General features: G+C 48.6%; 1 protein-coding gene across 2 annotated transcripts; it reads right to left on the minus strand.

The window, feature by feature from the left end:
- Positions 1-7,280: 7,280 nt before the first annotated feature.
- Positions 7,281-12,566, minus strand: Ccdc71 (coiled-coil domain containing 71). Of its 2 annotated transcripts, none has more exons than XM_048423728.3 (2): positions 12,495-12,566; positions 7,281-10,225 (listed from the first exon to the last, which is right to left on the minus strand). In XM_048423728.3, the coding sequence occupies exon 2, from the start codon at positions 10,171-10,173 to the stop codon at positions 8,866-8,868; it is 1,308 nt and encodes a 435-aa protein (XP_048279685.1). In that variant the 5' UTR covers positions 10,174-10,225; positions 12,495-12,566; the 3' UTR covers positions 7,281-8,865. The 2 variants fall into 2 exon arrangements, with proteins under 2 accessions (XP_048279685.1, XP_048279684.1); XM_048423727.3 differs by having other exon boundaries at positions 12,466-12,540.
- Between the last annotated feature and the right edge of the window lie 6,422 nt (positions 12,567-18,988).

The following is an 18,988-nucleotide window of genomic DNA, read 5'->3' on the forward strand; positions in this document are numbered from 1 at the left end:
TGCTGCTAACCAGAGTCGAAAAAAGTCATGAGATCCTCAGCTCCATTGGACACACACTCCAGGACAGGGCCATATAAACCAGTAGATGCATTCTCTTGTCACCTGGAGCACAAGACTTGAGGATTAAACCAAAATAAGGTAGCAGTTGGGTTCAGTACTCATCTAAGACGGGTAATTAGTACATGGTGGAGGATCTCAGGAGAGGATGGGGATCACAATAGGGTTTTTGTTTGGTTATTTGTTTGTTTGTTTGGTTTTTCAAGACAGTGTTTCTTTGTGTAGCCCTGACTGTCCTGGAACTCACTCTGTAGACCAAACTGGCCTTGAACTCAGAGATCCATCTGCCTCTGCCACTGAGTGCTGGGATTAAAGTAGTGCTCCACCACCGCCTGGAAAGCAGGGTTTTTTAATGGTGTGTGCATGTTTGTGTGAAGGTATGTAATGTGTTGTGTGCACCTATGGTGTTCAGGAGACATAGCATTGGATCCTCTGGAACTGGATTTACGGGCAGTTTTGAGCTTCCCAATGTGGGTGCTGGGAACTGAACTCTAGTCCTCGGCAAGGGCAGGATGCATTCTTAACCCAGCCCCGCAGTAGCCTTTAACTAGAGGGCACTGAGGGGAGAAGTCTGCATCCCTATCATAAGGAAAGGGCCAAGCCTCCACCACAATGCCAGCTCCACACCAGCATCATCTTCGAGAATGGTGTAGGGGTCACAGACCTACACAAGAACCTTGATTGATAACCTAGAGTACCTTATCCTAACTTTCACAGACCCTTCACCTCCCTCTAACAACTCCTCGAGGGTATGAAGTTTACAAGAACCAATTGTTAGAGCCAGGCCACATGCCAAGGCCTTGTAATCCCAGAACTCAGGGAGCAAAGAGGATCACTGTGAACTCAAGGCTAGCCTGGACTACATACTAAGACTAATCAAAATAAGTCTAAAAGAAGTAAGTAAGGCTAAAGGGGAAAAAACCATCAGGAAACCCGCAGAAACCTTGCGAATGCATTGTTAAAATAGTATGCATACTCGAAGTAGCCATGGCAGGCCACACCGTGAAAACTGCTGCAGGTTCCAAATCAGTCCCGTGAAATCCGGCAATTTCTTTTTGTTTTTCATTTTTGAGACAGAAAAGCTACTGTTTCTGGGGCTAACCTTGAACTCGCGCTCCTGCTTCTTCTCGAATGACAGGCACGTGTCACCACCTCTGAACAATATACCCATTCCTGATACTGCTCCAAATTTATGAATGCCATGTCCAGGTTACGGGACATAACCTGTGGGAGGCAATCAGAGTCCCCTGTGCAGAGACCCCTGTTCAAGGGTAAGGAGGGATCTCAGGATTTTTATTGCTTCAAGGAAACATCATGACTCTGTCTTCCACTCCTACCTCACCAAGGAGACAAACCATGCTTCCGGCATCATCCTGTTCATTCACTGACCATGCACTTCCTAGAAACACTTGCTTCCTGGGGATCTGCCTACACCAGCCCACTGTGCCCACTACAACATTGTGCCTCTTCAGGCCATTCTTGGCCCCACCCACCAACCCCATCCTGCTCACTGCTTCATCAGACCCTCTCATAACAGTCTGTCCACACAATAATGCATAGCTAGACATATGACTGGGCACAAGCATCCTCAGACAAAAAGACTGACAACTGTTTGTCACCACACACACTAGTACTAGTGACCACACAGCCACTAATACCAGGTATAAGTCACATACCATCATAGGCACGTGCTCCCTCAAAACTGGCTAATGTCACGTGCTCTGTATGACAGAGGCTCACATACCGCATTGACACACTGATTGCAAAGTGTCTTGGGCATTGCAGCTGCCAAATTTGCAACACTGGGGTCCCCCAAAGTTTCAGAAGAGAGAGGAAAAATAATGCCTATAGGTGTGAGTGTGACAGGGGACTGCTTGCTGATTTGGCTGCAGAAACAGGTTTTGGTTTCAGATTGACACCAGGCAGGGACAGTGCCCAGGGTCACTACTACAACGTCAAGAGACTGAAAGAAAGACTGTAGTATCTGTGGAGGGGAGAGCACATCCAGCTGTCTGAGGTGTCCTCATCCCCTCCATGCGTGCGTTCACATGGGCGGCCTCCAGAACACAGGTACTGCCATGCAGCCAGGTCTGCACGGGACAGATAGGGCCGTGGCTAGGGTGCAAATGATGCTGGCAGCATTTGCTAGATGGAATCACAGTCTGCAAGGTCTTGAGAATCAATATTGCTATTGTCCTGGCAGGGCCAGCATGGACTCTTCCTGGGGTCTTCTCATAATTAACGGTACCCGAGGTAGCAAGAGGAGTAGAGGCCTGGATAGGATCAACATGTATGTGTGCTGTCCTAGGTATGGTATCTTGTATCTTTAGGACCTTTATTCTACATACACAATCATATAAAGACAGGAAAGAACCAACTCACTGTTCCCGCCCTCCCACCACACGCTGTGGCATGCTCCCTCTCACAATAAATGAGAATTTGAAAATTAAAAATAAAAAAGAAGCTGGACAGTGGTGGCACACACCTTTAATTCCAGCACTCAGGAGGCAGAGGCAGGTGGATCTCTGTAAATTCTAGGCCAGCCTGGTCTACAAGAGCTAGTTCCAGGACAGGCTCCAAAGCTACAGAGAAACCTGTCTCAAAAAAAAAAAACCAAAATAAATAAATAAATAGATAGATAAATAAATAAATAAGAGTAGACAGGCATATAGTTGTTCACGTCTTTAATCCCAGCACTTGGGAGGCAGTGGCAGACAGATCTCTGTGAGTTTGAGGCCACCCTGGGCTACACTAGATTGACCTAGTCTAAAAGAGAAATAGATCCAGGCAGTGATAGCTCACACCTTTAATCCCAGTATTTGGGAATCACATGCCTTTAATCCCAGTACTAGGAAGATGAAGACAAGAAGGGATATGGATGGGTGGAGAGAGGGACATAAGGAGGAAGGAGACAGGAACTCGAGGCATTCATTATGAGGACTTGTAGAGACAGGACACCCCATTTGGTCTGAGGAGTTCATAGAAGTAAGAACTAGTGGTTGGCTACTCTGCTTCTCTGATCTTTCAGCTTTCACCCCTAAATGACTCTGGCTTCTTATTAAGAACAATTAGAACTTGTACAACAGGGTCTCCACAGTAGCCACACAAACATCTAAAGCAGGAGCATATTAAATTGTCTGGAAGTGCTCACCTTTCACAGTACTGACCATAGTGCTCCGCTTCCCCCCACCCCCCTCCTTGCCCATGAATGGCAGATACTTGCAAGTAGCTCCACTACTTGGGAAGCAACCATCACAGTGCAAGCAGCCAAGTCTTGCCTGCATAAGCACTGCCCCCTCACAGAGTTATAAATAGCCCAAGTGGGTAGCACCCTAAGTATGACAGTATTTGAGAATCTCCTGCTGAAAGACTACACTTCCCAGAGTTCCTTACAGACTACAGAAGTCATTCCCATGAGAGGCCACATCTATCTTCCGTTATAGGCATTTTGTCCATCTGCACATGTGGGTGACAAAATGCTCCCTCGCCATGAATTAAACATGGTCCCACTGAAGGTTAGACCAAGCCTGTCTTTCCACTTTGTTTTTAATCCCATTGGCCGAGAATAAGACCACTATCACAAGTTTTGAGCCAAAATTGAAGCATTTGTTAAATGTGTTAAATACTGGCTAGGACGATGGACACGGGCCAAACCCATATCGGGATTCCTAGAAAATGGCTGTAAATTATGTTAGTAGGCAAAACTAACTGGACACAAGCATACATCCTGGCATACTTCCTGCCTATGTAGTTCCACCCATATGTGATATGTTGATCATGGTTGGGGCAACCAACCACACTTACAGAAGTGATAAACACTTGTTATCTTTTTTGTTTTTTTCTTTCTTTTCTTTCTTTTTTTCTTTTCTTTTTGAGACAGGGTTTCTCTGTGGCTTTGGAGCCTGTCCTGGAACTAGCTCTTGTAGACCAGGCTGGCCTCGAACTCAACAAAGATCCGCCTGCCTCTGCCTCCCCAGTGCTGGGATTAAAGGTGTGCACCACCACCGCCCGGTTTGGCTTGTTATCTTACATGAACAGCCCCCTGGCATTCCAGCTTTAAATAATCTAAGAGTGTTCTAAGTGACACTATTTCTAAGGAATGTGTTAACGAAAGTCTACTCACTCCAGGCAGGGAACCAAGGGCAGAACAATGTACAGATACCAGCAAAGCCCAACTTGGTGAATCAATGAGTTTTATTGTGGTTACTTACAGGATCAGCAATGACCCAAAGACAACTGTATCACCAAAGCCTATCCCAGTACAGGTGACAGACCATGAAAGCTGGAAACCTGGAGCATAATGCACAGCCTGCAGGCTTTTCAACAGGTTCATCAGTCTGAGCCTCTGCCGGGCAGCTTGTCTCTGCTACTTCTAGGAGATTTGACAGATCTGTTTCTTTCACACAGCTCAGCCAGTCTGAGTCTAGCTGGTCAGCTTAACTCATCTAGGAAAGTCTCAAAGCAGTCCTTACTATCACTGTCTGCTTAGGGAGGAAGGGGCCTAGTTAGTCCTATCAGCTTCAAGGACTTCCTGAATCCCTGAGCTTAATGAGCTTCCTTGCAGAATGGAATGTTTCACTTCCCCTTAGAATATCTTGTATCTCTTTTATTGTTGTTTTTCTGAGACAGGATTTATGGGTGTTAACAGCCTGCTGTTCTGAAACTCACCCTGTAGACCAGGCTGGTCTCAAACAGAGATCCACTTGTCTCTGCTGGGATTAAAGGCTTGTGCCACCATCGCAGGGCAGAATATTTTGTATCTTAAGAAGCCTCCCTGAAGGATGGAATGTTTCACTTCCCCTTAGAACATCCTGTGTCTCAGGAACCTCCCTGAGAATGGAATGTTTCGCCTCCCTTTAGATTCCAAAGTTTAGAACATCCAAAGTCTTAAGGAACTTCCCTCCAAAGTGGATGCTTTTATGTCAGTGAGAATTGCTCCACAGTACAGTGACACCCTGGGAAGACCGACAGGGCAGAAAATCATTCAGATAAAGGAGATGAGAGGCCCTCAATCTCAGACCTGCTAGCCCTGAAAACTTACCACTGCAGATGCTGGTTCAAAAAGCATACGTTCCAGGTGTGGTGGTTGTAGGTGTTGATCAATGATTTGGGGACAGTGGGGGCACTGCCCTATCAAGACACTCTTATTGGTCAGTGAACCATATGGGTTGCCTCCAAGTTTGAGTTTCAGTCACAGTGTTGGGGTAAGTCTTTCTTGTTCCCACGAAGCCTGCAAGCGAACTCCTGCAAATGTTGTGTGACTGCGGCCTGTAAGACTCCAGCTCTGGTGCTACCTTTATCAGCCACAGGAGCATAACTTAGCAGGCGGGTAGAGAGCACCGGGCCGGGTGGGATCAGTAAGCCACCCCTCCTCACAGCTCATTGAGGCCCCCTTTCTGTTTCCTAGTACCTTCTGAATCTTTACCTCCTCTCTCTCAAAAGGCATTCCAGACAATGCCAACTCTCACTCACAGCCATTTAAGCAGACTCCATAGGCTTTCCTTCCAAACAATCCACTTTCCTGCTCAAATCTTTTCCATGGTTCACATCTCCTGGGGGTAAGCCCTTCTCCTGGTCTTGTAAACTGCCAGCCCCCGACTATTCTCACTCTCTGACCTTTCCATATTGTATTCTTCCTACATTCTCCAATGATAGGTCAATCCTCTTGGTACAGGTCTAGACCTGTAATCTCCTGCATGACTGACAGCCGCACTGTATGAATCATGTGTGCCCAAGTTAGGGTAAAGTACCAAGAACCTCCCAGAATCCAGAAAGACGGTGTTCTGCACAGGCCACTGTTCTCCCTTTACTCTCCAAACCATCAGTGTCTTGTTCCTGGTTCAAAGCAGAAGGGGCTGGGTAGCACAATCGCTATTTGGTGTGTGGAAAGGGAGGTGACAGTATCATGAATACTTTGTCACAAGGATCCCTTCCCTACCCCCACCCCTTCAGGATTTTTCTTTTCTGAGACAAGAGTTTTGTGTAGTCCAGGCTGGTCTCAAATTCTCTTGCTTCAGTCTCTCAAGTTCTGGGACTACATGCATGCATCAAAACTTGTGACTTGAAATACCTTTCTGGCTCGGTCTTGAGTGTGCTTTCTCCTGTGTGTGTGAGAGAGAGAGACATACAGACATTCTTGCTTATGCAGGTGCATATGAAAGCCAAGGGTTGATGATAGTATGTTTTCCTCAATTGTGTCTCCATCTTATTTTTTTTTAAAGATTTATATATTTTTATTTTGCCTGCATGTATGGCTATATAACATGCCCATGCAGTGCCCTTGGAGGCCAGAAGAGGGCAGAATCTGCTCAAACTAGTCACAGGTGGTTGTGAGGTACCCTGTGGGATGCTGGGAACGTAACCCTGATCCTTTGCAACAGCAACTGCTCTTAACAACTAAATCATCTCTCTAGTTTCTAATCTTATGTGTTTTTAAGAAACATTAGTTTATAAATAACTGGACAGTGGTGCATGCCTTTAATCCCAGCACTCAGGAGACTGAGGCAGGTGATCTCTAGTTCAAGACTAGCCTGGTCTACATAGCCAGTGCCAGGTCCCTCAAAGCTACACAGTGAGAGACCTGGTCTCTAAGAGATTTTTTCAACAGTTTCTTTACATAGCCCTGCTGTCCTGGACCTGGTTAAGTAGACCAGGTTGGCCTTTCACTCTCAGAGACCCATCAGTCTCTGCCATCGTGCTGCGATTAAAAGATGTGTGCCACCACACCCAGCAGGAGAGAGATTGAGATCAATTTATATTTTTTAAGTGTGCGTGTGAACGTAGGCACCCACGGAGGGCAGAGGAGAGAATCAGATCCCCTGGAGCTAGAGTTGCAGGTGGCTGTGAGACCCCTAACGAGTGCCGACAACTACTCAGGTTCTCCGTGTGAGAACGGTTCATTGACTGCTGAGCCACCACTCTAGCCTCTATCTTGTTTTTTGGCTGGATCTGCCCAACTCAGAGCTGGTGCTCAGGTGCACACCTGGCTTTGACTTGAGCTCTAGGGATCGGAACTTACATCCTCATGCTTGCACAGAAAACACTTTACCTACCAAGCCATCTCCCAGCCCTGGCTTGATCTGTTATTAATATTGTTCTTACTGCTGTTGTAAAGACAGTAAGTTTTCTAACTCATTTGTTTCTATGTGTGTAAGTATTTTACCTGCATGCCTGTCTGCCTAACTGAACCTGGGTCTTATGGAAGAACAACCAGTGCTCTTAACTTCTGAGTTATCTCTCCAGCCCAGCCAGTTAAGTTTTTATTTAAGGGATTTCACACAATTCCTTTGCTTTATCGACATCACTAAAGTTCAAGATTCTCAAGATAGCCTTTTCCCAAAGAGCTGATGCTTTAGCCAGTTGTGTCAAAAAAAAAAAAAAATTGTATATGTGTTTCTTTCCGCCTGCCTCTGACCACGGAAGCAAGAGGGTGTGGGATCCCCTGGAGTGTGTTTGTGAGCTGCCTTTCTGTGGGCACCAAATTCAGGTCCTCTGGAAAGCAATTAAGTCCTCTTAACCACTAAGCCATCTCTCCAGTGCCCTGGCTTGATCTGGTGGCACACACCTTTATTTCCAGCAGGTGGATGTCTGAGTTCGAAGCCAGCATGATCTACAAAGAGAGTTCCAGCACAGCCAGGGCTACACAGACAAACCAATCTCGAAAAACCAAAATAAAGAGAGAGAGGTTGGGGGGAGGAGGTTCTCACCATGTAGCTGATGCTAACCTCTAACTCATACTCGAATTCCCAAGTGCAGGGATTGCACATTCCCTACCTCCCGACCACTACCTTCCTCCAGCCTGAGCGGCTAGCAATAGACAGTGGATGACAGATGACCCAGCCTCTTCTCCAAAGCAGAAGGTAACAACAATGTCTAAAGCACAGGCCATGTTAGGGGACAGTGAGGCTAGACCTCTGAGGAAGATGGAGCATGTGAAATCCAGTCAGAAAGCACTGCTGAGGTACAGGTAGAAGCCTTCCTGTATCCACTACCAGTTATTACAGCGAAAATTCTTTGGACAGTAAGGGCAGGTTTAGTGGCCCAGATTTGAAGCCGAGCTCCAGGGGAAAACTGAGGCTAGTCACTTTCAGTGGAGAAGCAGCACTTCACACCTTTTAAGCCTGTTTCCTCTCCCCACACAAGCCCAGGCAAAGTCCTCAAGCTTGGTCTCTAAAGAGCAGCACCACAAAGGCTTCATTCCCTGGCCGAAAAACCTGCAGCTACAAGGTTTGCCAGAGTGGCTCCCAATCTTGAATGGGGCCCATCTGGTTCAAAACTGGGACACTCAGGGTAAGTTGTCCTACTTCGCCGTGGCTCTGCCCCGCCCCTCAGGATCTCTCTCACACATCTACAGAAGCCAGCACCCAAATTTCCCCACATCTCTCTGGAAGCCTGGGAGCTTTGTCCTTCCATAATATCACCCTAACATTTAGACCGATGGCCTGCTTCATTCAGGCTGCCAGGGTACTCTCTGTAAGCCTGTTCCCAGGGCTACTTCCGGCAGGTTCCTGCCAGCAGACCCCACATACCAAAATCAATCATCAATCAGAGCATGGAGGGTGAGCAGGGAGACCGCAAAGTGGAAAGGTATAAAACATGATAGATGGAACATCAGACATATAACTCGAGGGACAAGTCACAGTGCACTGAGCCATGAAAACACCCCTCCCGCACCCACCCTTCCCAAATCCTCAGTTTCTGAAAGGAGGTTGGTGACCACAGGGGTCCGGAAGGTACCCAAAGTCCACGAGCAGGGCACACTGTGCTGCTGGTCACACGGACAGCTCAGGATGCTGAGTATGGATGGAATCAAGATGGCAGCAATGGCTGGAGCCACACTACTGGAGAGAGGTTCACACGGAGGATCTTCTGGGCCCACCGTCGAACCTCATCATCTGAGCACTTCCTGTCTACCTTTATAGTCTGGGACTTGCAAAGTTTCTTTCCAGGCCCCAGCCATGCCTTAGGGGATCGGAGCACAAGCCGTGCTCTCTTCTTAGGAGGGAGACCCTTTGCCTCCTCAGCCTTCTTCCTCTTCTTCCCCACAGTCTCAGGGCAATTTTTCAGGCTTGCCCTTCCAGTTCTGGTATGGACAGATCCCTTTGGCCTTCCCTTGTGCTTGGTCCGAGCTGCTTTGGCCTTGGCCTTGACTACCTTGGCTTTGGCCTTGTTCCTCACTACAGTGGCCTTGGCTTTGGCTCTGACTGCCCTGGGCTTGGCCTTTGTTGCCTTGGCTCTGGCCCTTACTGTCTTGTTCTGGGTTTGAGCTAGGCTGGCATGGGCACGAGCAGCTTTGGTCAGTGTTCGAGATGCCTTGGCCTTGACTGTTTTGGTGCCCGAGGCGGAGCACCCTTTCATGCGTAGGCCACTGCTCTGGGTTCCAGCACCTCGCTGGTCAGCCCCAGGACGTTTCTTATTCAGGCATTTGAGGCCCTTGCTTGTGATTTTTCTGGATGCTTTGGACTGTGGATTCCCCGAACCTTTCTTCAGTTTTAGGGAAGAGTTTGCGAGTGACGGCTGCAGTGACTGTGCCCTGTGTTTATCCCCCAAGCAAGGAGTCTTGAGTGGGACCAGTGCTTCAAGGACCACAGAGAGCCGCATGGCAGGGTAGACACCTGGATAGAGGTGGGCAGGGAAGCCGACTGTTGTACCACTGGTGTGGCTGGCATTGGACTGCTTCAGGGAGCTCAGCAGCAGGTTAGTGGTAGCATGCTTGGCCAGGGCTGGTGTGGATCCCTTAGCCAGCCTGCCAGACAGTGGCACAGGGAGCAGTGTGGCCTGGCTTGCAGGAAGCGACACAGCAGTCTGAGGACCCTTGGCTGGAAGTGCTGTGGCGGATGGGTTGGTGGCACGAGCTTGTAGCTTTGTCTGGCTGGGGGGGTTGGCTGTGCATGAACTATAGCCATAGACATCACCACTTCGCAGAATGGTCGGTTGGAAGCCATCGTCTCGTAGGCCCTGTAGGAAGGCCACAAGCTGGGCCTCTGTGGCACTGAGATCCTGGCTCATGGGATTAAACACAAGCAGCGCCTCTTCCAGGGCTTTCTTCCCTGCCGTGGAGATGCGTGACCAGGAGTGCACAGCTTTCTCCTCCACATGCTGCACTACCATGCTCATGGCATTAGGCACTGTGAATCTGCCTGGGTATCCACAAACCAGCACTTGGCACCTCCAAAGCAAAAAGAAAAGAGTTGATAAGAATGGTACCAAGGTATGAACCTAGGACAGGTTGGTAAGTCAAGCAAGACTCCCACTCTATGAAAGATGGGCTTGGCCATCACAAATCATTCTCTAGGGTCTCCTGACCCTCTCCCATGTTGGTGTTTCTTTAGGATACATGATCAGAAACACCTCAGAGCCATCTAGCCTATTGCTCACTGGCTCACTTTAAATCACTGGTATTTTTCTTCTCTTGCTTCAAGGTCTCACATAGGCTGGGCTGGCCTTGAATCCCAATCACTTTGCCACTAGCAAGCACTACCATACTTGGTTGTCTGGAACACAAGGTCTCACTAGGTAGCTCTGGTGGTTCTGGAGCTTGCTATATAGCCCAAACTGGCCTCAAATTGGTAATCCTCCCGCTGTGGCCTCCCAAGTGTCAGCATTACAAGTGTGTGTCAAGAGCTTGGCTAAATTCTGCCTTTTTTTCTACTCTTTGAACTAGAGCTGGCTATGTTGCCAGGCTGGCCTTGAACTGGTTGGTGCAAGTGGTCCTCCCACTCAGGCTACCAAGCAGCTAGGGCAACATGCTTGTACTACCATGCCCGGTTTGTTTTTTCCTGATGTCAAATATCTAGACCCAGTCCCAGGAATACAGGAAAATATCTCTATCCTCTAAGATCCCAGTCCTGAAGTCAGGACACAATCACCATGAAGATTCCTGGGAGTGTATGGTGTCCCCAGGTCGGCTTACTAATAAATAGGTTAGGGAAGGCCTCCCGGGAGCAGTAACTCTAGGCGAGTGACAAAAGCAGCAGGAACAGATGGAGCAAAAGGGTGACAGCTTATGAAGTGGTTGTGAAGTAAGAAAGAGTAAAAAACACACGGCGGATGGTGGGGCCTAGCTGAAAATACAGACTGAGGCTTTGAACGCAGGCCCAACTGCTCCAGACTTATACTCGGTGTCCACCCTACATGTTCATCCAGCTGCATCCAGCTGCCAGTGTTCCAGTGCAGGGCTAGCTGATCTCCCTGTCTACCAGCGACTGCTTTCAGGGTCTACGGACAAGTTACTCCATAGCCCAATTCCTCACTCTTGTCTTAGAGTACCCCCCCCCCAATAAAAGAGCTAGACTTTCGGGGGTGGGGGAAGCTGTTGAATAACAGGTGCAAACATCTTTAAGGCGAGAGCAGGGGCCAAGCTGCTAGACCAAGGAGTCCAAGCTATGAAGCCAATGGAAGATAAAGTACCATCTAAGATAGGTCAAGTGATCATTAAAGATCTGAGCTGTCCTAACTAGACTTCAAAGGGTAGCAGACCTCAATATGGCACAGATGCAGTTGTCTGGGACCCCTCAAATTGCCCTAGGCCTCCTTAAAGAGTGATGACCGTCAATCATGAGTTGCAGCTAGCATCGCTGCAGCATTGGAGGGATTCTAGAGGTAAACCCCACAGCTGCACTGGAGCATTAAAAGATCAGCTGGGATGAGGCAGATCCCTGGGGCCCTGAGGCCTGTCTGTGCCGCCGCTCTGCACAGCTCTAATGGAGCAGATATACAGTCTTCAGAATCCCCAGAGAAAGTGCCCTGGGGCTCTTTGTTTGGAAACATTCTTGGATCCTCAGGTGTCTGAGGCACTTCCTCTCCCCCAGAGGATGCTCTACAAGTACAACCCTTGCACATGACTTTAGTTCTTTTATTTATTTATTTTTTGAAGGGGTAGGCTGTGAACTGTATAACAGAGAGGGACCTACTTCCCACCCCAAACCTCCGGCGCTGAGAGTGGGGGGTGGGGGCCTAGGTCAATTTGAGCCCTTGGGACAGTGCTTCTTGGCTTCCAAGCAGCTTTGTAAACAGAGCTGCAGCCAGGCACACTTGCCTTCGCACATTCCTTTGGGGCCAGCCGGCAGAGGAAGTTGACAGAAGACAGGGGGTGGGAGAAGAACTAATCAGACAGCCTGGGGTCGGGGGCAGACCGGGGCCCTCAGGCTGAGACCGCGTCCCCGGGGCCCGAACGGCGACAGGGAATCGGGGTCACGGCAGCGGCGAAATGTGTAAGGTGGACAGTGGTAGCCCGACAGGATCCGCACAACCCCAGGGTGGGGTCCTGGGTGGGGGTGGGGTGTCTCGGCCAAGCCCTGGGAGAATGAGGATCCGGGAGGGTCGGCCACCCAGCCCCATCGCCCTGCCGCCTTGCGGCATCACCGGCCGCCACTCCGCGGCACCCTTAGGCCCGCGGCTCCAACCTACCGGCGCCGCCACGGGGACCCAGGACGCACCTCTGCGCCGCCTCCGCCGCTCCAACATGGCCGCCTGCTGCGAGGCGGAAGTGCTATGCGCTTCCGCTTCCGGGACCGCCCAGTGACCCTTGACCTCTAGTCCCCCCCCCCCAGTTTGGGGGCGGAGCAGGTTGAGTTCCAGGGAGGGCTGCCTGGAGGTGGTGGCCACAAAGACAAGTCCAAACCTATCTGATTCATTGTGGGAGTCTGCGGCGCGTAAATGGCAAGAGTCACATACACCCAATTAGGATTTACCTGGGGGGGTCTATTTAACATTTTTCTAAAATAATCTGATGTATACTAAAGGACATTGTTAGGGTCCAAGAGAAGCCCCCCAAAGAAGATTATCAGCCACATATGCAATAACAAGAGTGCTTTATTAATTCCAGTGTTGGGGTGGCACTTGGCGACCCCCAAAGGTCACAAGTTCCCTTTAAACACAGTGAGGGGAATTCTAGAAAGGAGAGAGTGATCTGGGGTTGGAAGGTCTGGTCTCTGTCAGGGTCTGCTGCCCCTCCCTCCAGCCTTTTCAGACATCAGGGTGACTCCTGGCAACATCCAGGACCCGGCAATCGATCAGGTCAAAATGGAGTGTGTCTGGTAGGGAGTGTCTCAGGATAGTCCCCTTGTTTTACCACTAAATATCTCCTGTAAAGCAGTAGACCCTCCTCTCCTCCTGAGAATGGGGCCTACCCCTGCATACTCCATGAAAAGTTGTTGTATACATGTGGCTACAAGTGATACATGGAAACCTGGGGGTCCAGATGGTCATAGTGCATCAATGTGGGCCTGAAGACACTGGCCCAGGAATGTGTGCAAAGATGTAGTGCCAAGATCTGGCTCAGCCAGTTCACTTCAACAGCACCAAGTCCCACTTCCAGTCTTAACACAGCCCAGAATCCCCATCCTATGACTGTGGAGATTGCAAACTCGGCCTTCTGATCTGTGTCCTGTAGGCAGCAGGGTGGTGAGAGCCCACCCCTGCAGCACTTGAGGACCCAGGTCAAGATTAACCCTAGGAACCTGAGAGCTCAAATGAACAGTCAAAATTGTTTCCAAAACTTTTTAAAGACAGTGTCTCTGCACAGCCCTGAGTTGCTGAGATCAAAGGCAAGCACCACCATACTGACACCATGGCTCTTAACAAAGGGCCCACTTGACAACTGCTTCCTAGTCCAGGCTGGGAGTCATGAGGGAAGCTTGGGTTTCATGGATGAGGTAGTGGAAGCATTTGGCCCTTTCATAAAACTGGAGCCACAAGACAGAAATATTGCTACAGCTCTGTTCCCGAATCCTCAATGGTGCTACCTTTGTGTAATGCAAGTTCTAATAGGTCTTAATAATAAACACTCAAGAGCCAGCTATCAGGGGGTGGATCAGAGAAGCAGAGTAGCCAGCCACCAGAGTCCTTACCTCTACCAGTGCTCAGACAGCTTCCTCAGACTGCTTCTCAGACTGCACTGAGCTCCTGTCTCCTCCCACCTTATATTCTTCTCCCCACCCAGCCATATCACTCCTGTCTCCACCTTCCCTAGTGCTGGGATTAGAAGCATGTGATCCAAGTGCTAGGATGACCTTTGTGTGAACTCTGTTTCTCTTTTATATTGGATCAATTTCATGTAGCCCAGGCTGGCCTGGAACTAACAAGATCCATGTGCCTCTGTCACCCAAATCCTGGAATTAAAGGTGCATGCTACCACTGCCTGGACTCTAGTGGCTTGGGTCTACACTCTGATATTCAGGCAAGCTTAATTTGTTAAAACACAAAACATCACTTCAGCTTTAGAGTTTGGAATGAATAGAAGAGAGAAGCCGGAACGCCTCCTGTAGGGCTGGGTACTAGTCTTCCTTCTTCTTCAAAGGGCACCAAGATCCTTTAGCAGCTTTCTATTGCCCAGCCTAATAGAGGGATTCAGGCATCTGGAAATGTAAATATCCATTCCACTCAGCAATGCCCAAGGTCTCACTTCTCAGGGCCTTGACACACGTGGGAGAGTCCTGAGTGTCTTCAAGGATAGCCAAGGCATTCAATAGAAACCACAAAACCTCCTGATAATCTGGGATTGGTGCTTCTAAACATTTGTCTTGGTAGAGAAAAAAAAAGGGTCTTATGGGCCTACATCAGGAGGTTCCAACAGCACCTCCAGGGCCCAATTGTGGGTGTCCTGCCTCTGTCCTTGTCCATACTTGGGGTCTGGACTGTCTGTTCACTCCTGGGGCCAATCTAACTTCACTTTTGAGCACAACTGTCTTCCAGATGAACTACGACTCTGCAAACAGAAGATTCTTTCCTGAAGAGGCAGAGCTTGGTGCCTCCAGGGCTGACAGTGGCCCAGGTGTGTCCTAGGAGGAGATTCCTCTCTGACCTTGTCCAGCGGTCAGAGCAAAATGGAGGACAAGAAGGCTAGGTCCATTCTATTTCTGCCCCTTCTATGTATGGTTACTGAAGGAATGGTGAATGTTAGGGGTACCCAGATATCAAAGGGGTGTCCCGGTATTAAGCCTGAGGTGGAACTCTCAGGGGACAGTCATCAGAGCACAGTTATCACTTGACCTTTGACCTTGGTCTTTGATAGCTGCTAAGGATGAGGTGGGGAGAGACACAGGTGTTTCAATGATCCATCTCTTGGTCTCATTTGACATCTTACATGGTGTGTGGTTAACCCATATCTACCAGAGCAGACACAACTGGTCATCCAGTGAAAAAGGATGCAGCTTGGGAAAGATTTTCCCAATAGGTACTAAATTTGCTACTTTGGAAAACCAGAGCCAAATCTGTTTGGGGGCATGGGAGCCTACTGTGTGAACCTAGGTCCCATGCGTGCTAGGCAAGTAAGTACTGCACTTAGAACTCCCTTCTTATGTGTGTGTGTCAATGCACAATGCACACACGTGTTTGTGTGAACCAGAATACACATTCAGGTGTCAATGTTACTCAGGAGCCATTATCTTTGCTGTTTTTTTAAAATATTTATTTATTTATTATGCATACAATATTCTGTCTGTGTGTATGCCTGCAGGCCAGAAGAGGGCACCAGACCCTATTACAGATGGTTGTGAGCCACCATGTGGTTGCTGGGAATTGAACTCAGGACCTTTGGAAGAGCAGGCAATGCTCTTAACCTCTGAGCCATCTCTCCAGCCCCCCTCTTTGCTTTTTTTTTAAAAAAATAATTTACTTATTTTTATTTACATTGGTGCTTTGTCTGCATATGTGTCTGTGTGAGGGTATCAGATCTTGGAGTTACAGACAGTTGTGAGCTGTCATGTGGGTGCTGGGAACTGAACCCTGGTCCTCTGGAAGCTACTCCCTGAGAAGAACAAGAAGGTCCTGCAAAAGATTCCAAGAGGCAAGATAACCTGCCCTCAAGGAGTCAAAATCACAAAGGGTTAAACTTTGAAGAGCCTGCAAAGTCTCACCAACAGTCTTATGGTGGTGTGGCATGAGAGTTAATCTTGATTGTCACTTTGACTGAATTTGGATTTTTTGTTGTTTTTAAATTTTAATTATATGTATGTATGTACATATGTACGTAACATTCAGTGCCCATTGAAACAGGGCACTGGATTCCCTGTACCTGAGTTACAGCTCTCAGGTATTGGGAATCAAATTCAGGTCCTCTGCCAGAACGGGAGCCACCCTAACCACAGAGCCATATTTCTAGCCTTGTTTTTGTTTTTGTTTTGAGACAAGTCCTCACTCTTTGCCCTAGCTGACCTGGAATTCACTGTAGACCAGAATGTCTTCAAACTCACAGAGACTGACTCTCTCCGCCTTCCGAGTGCTGGGGTTAAAAGTGTGCACCACCATGCTGGCCTTTGACAGAAAGTGGAATAAACTAAGAGACACTCGACACTCCCGTGAGGAACACATTCTAACTGTGAACAGTACATTCTCATAGCAGCTGGTGTAGGAGGTCCGACAGAAAGGATTTGGTTTTTGCCTTATCTTCTTGAGTCTTGCTAGCAGGCTCCTCTATACTGATGCCGCTGCTTCAGCGGCTGCCAATGCCATCACTGCCATTTCATTTCTTCACTGGTGCCAGACAGAACCCAGCTTCTTTAGGATTCTAATGTGGACTGAAGACTCGTGGTTTCCCCAGTAGCTGTCCAGGCCTTCAGTGCTAGATTGGGACTGCTGAGGCACCCCGACTCCAGGACCAAGTCACTAGTGAGTCCTTAGCCTGCCCAATCCAAAGAGAGTCACTGTTGCACTGCCCATATGTATGATTTAAGCCAGTCTAGTAAATCCCTTTTCCTTAAAAAATTTTTTTAAAAGATTTATGTGTATGAATATTTTGCCTGTATGTATACATGTGTGCCATGTACATGCCTGGTACCTGAAGAGGTCAGGAGAGGTATCAGATCATTACAGATGACTGAGAGCCACTATGTGGGTGCTGGGAACCAAACCCAGGCCCTCTGTGTAATGGTCTGTCCTGTCCCTTTAAGAGACAAGCCCCATTCACTCCCCCCATCTGCCTAGGCAAGGGGATCTTCCTTCCTCTTCCAGTTTTGAACTCTCTCTTCTTTTCCTCTTCTCTCCTCTCCTCTCCTCCTCTGTTTCTCTTTCTCTCTCTCCGCCTCTCTCTCCTTGTCCCCCTTCTCCCTCCCTCTTCCTTTCCCCCTTCCCTTCCACAACCCACTAAATAAATATTCAACCTCACTCTGCATGGTGTGCCTATCTGCCTCTGTCTCTCCCTACCTGGGACCCGCTGTCCCTCGTGGCCGCCAGCCCGCTGCTGCCCTAGGGGAACTATACCATTTTATTTTTTACCATTACACTCTGTAAGAGCAACCAGTGTTTTTAACCTCTGAACCACCAATCTGTTGTCTAAATCTCTTGTTTTTGTTTTTTGTTTTTGTTTGTTGTTGAGACAGCTTTCTCTGTGTAGCCGTGGCTGCCCTGGAACTTGTTCTCTAAACCAGAATGGCCTCAACCTCACAGAGATCCACCTGCCTCTGTCTCCTGAGTGCTGGGATTGAGGCGTGCACCACTACCTAAATCCCCTTGTAGCATGTATTCATTCTATTGGTTTTGTTCCCCTAGAGAATCTTGACTAATACACATGGTGACTTTCAAAAGCAATTTTGGGGCAGGAGACACAGCTCAGTTGGTGAAGTGCTTGTTCAGCATGCAGGAAACCCTGGGTTTGCTCCTCCTCACTGTACAAACTAGACAAGGTGGTATACCCGTAATCCCAGCATTTGGAAAGAGGAGATGAGAGACTCAGAAATTCAAAGTCATCCCTGGCTATGTACCACGTTCAAGACCAGTCTGAGCTACAGAAGACTCTGTCTCAAAACAGCAAAACACTAATTTTTAAAATTTATTTTTATTTTATGTGTATTGGTGTTTTGCCTGTATGGGTGTCATGTGAGTGTGTCAGATCTTTTGGAACTGGAGTTACACACAGTTATGAGCTGTTGTATGGGTGCTAGGAATTGAACCCAGGTCCTCTGGAAGAGGCCCACTACGCCATCTCTCCAGTTCCCTAAACCAATTGTGGGGAAAAAAAAAACAATTTGGAAGATAAAGTAACAATAGACTGAGGTGGCAGATAGCAAGGTGGTGGAATCTATGGGGACAGATGGCTTCAAAATTTGTAAGGAGCAAGACAAGATGACCTTGACTTAGTGCTAGGAGACACTTAAAAACAGCTGGCTTGTAACTGGTCAGCAGCTGGCAAGAAAAGTTAGGGGCATGGTGAGTATGAGGCTGTACGTGTGGCCCTATGAGGGCAGATACCAGTGCCCCAAGACAGAGCAATCTGGGGAGCTGGAGAAGGGGCATAGGCGAGCAGAGGCCCTTTAGAGGCTGTGCAGTTTGTAGCCAGTCTTTGCACCATCATTTCTGGGCATGCCCTCCACCTTTTGTCACAAGGAAGGGTTCATCCACATTCTGGGTAGGCAAAGGCATTAATGCCTCCAAACAGCTCTCAGTCTATGATTGATGGGGTGTGAAGCTGAGTTCGACAGTTTCCCTTCCCCTTGGGAGCAGTTCCAGTGTGAGAGCCATGCTCCTCATCAGCTCCTAGAATCCCCAGAAGGATTTGGTTCCAGTCACCCAGAGTGTAGCTAGTTGGATGACACCTCCTTCATTGGCTGCTCTCCTTGGTCTTCCTGCTACTCCTCTGCGTGTGCTTCCAGCAGAGGCTCCACCTCCCACACTAACTACAGGCACTCGGGTCACCGGCTCAGGATCTGCTTTGGGAAAATTAAACACTGTACCGAAAGGGGAACAAAGCCGTTGAGTTGACAAACTGCAAGGAGCTCATACGATAGGCAGGGCCAAGGCTTGAATGGGAGGGAGGTCGGTCTTTGTCACATCAATCTGCTATCAACGTGACCACAGAGTTGGCTAGAGGCAAGCCCTGTATCCTGAAGATGGACAGTCAGCCAGGCCGAGTAGCCCTAGTCTCAGGATGCATAGGATTAGGCGGAGACACCTGAGCTCTGGCTGTTTTAGCTCATCTGCTCGTATCTAACCAAGA

The sequence above is a fragment of the Myodes glareolus genome, chromosome 4 (assembly GCF_982192425.1).
Source record: "Myodes glareolus chromosome 4, mMyoGla1.1, whole genome shotgun sequence".
Taxonomy (NCBI): Eukaryota; Metazoa; Chordata; class Mammalia; order Rodentia; family Cricetidae; genus Myodes; species Myodes glareolus.

Excerpts from the sequence above, each read along its gene's own strand:
- Ccdc71 (XM_048423728.3), bottom strand. The coding sequence starts at position 10,173 with ATGAGCATGGTAGTGCAGCATGTGGAGGAGAAAGCTGTGCACTCCTGG.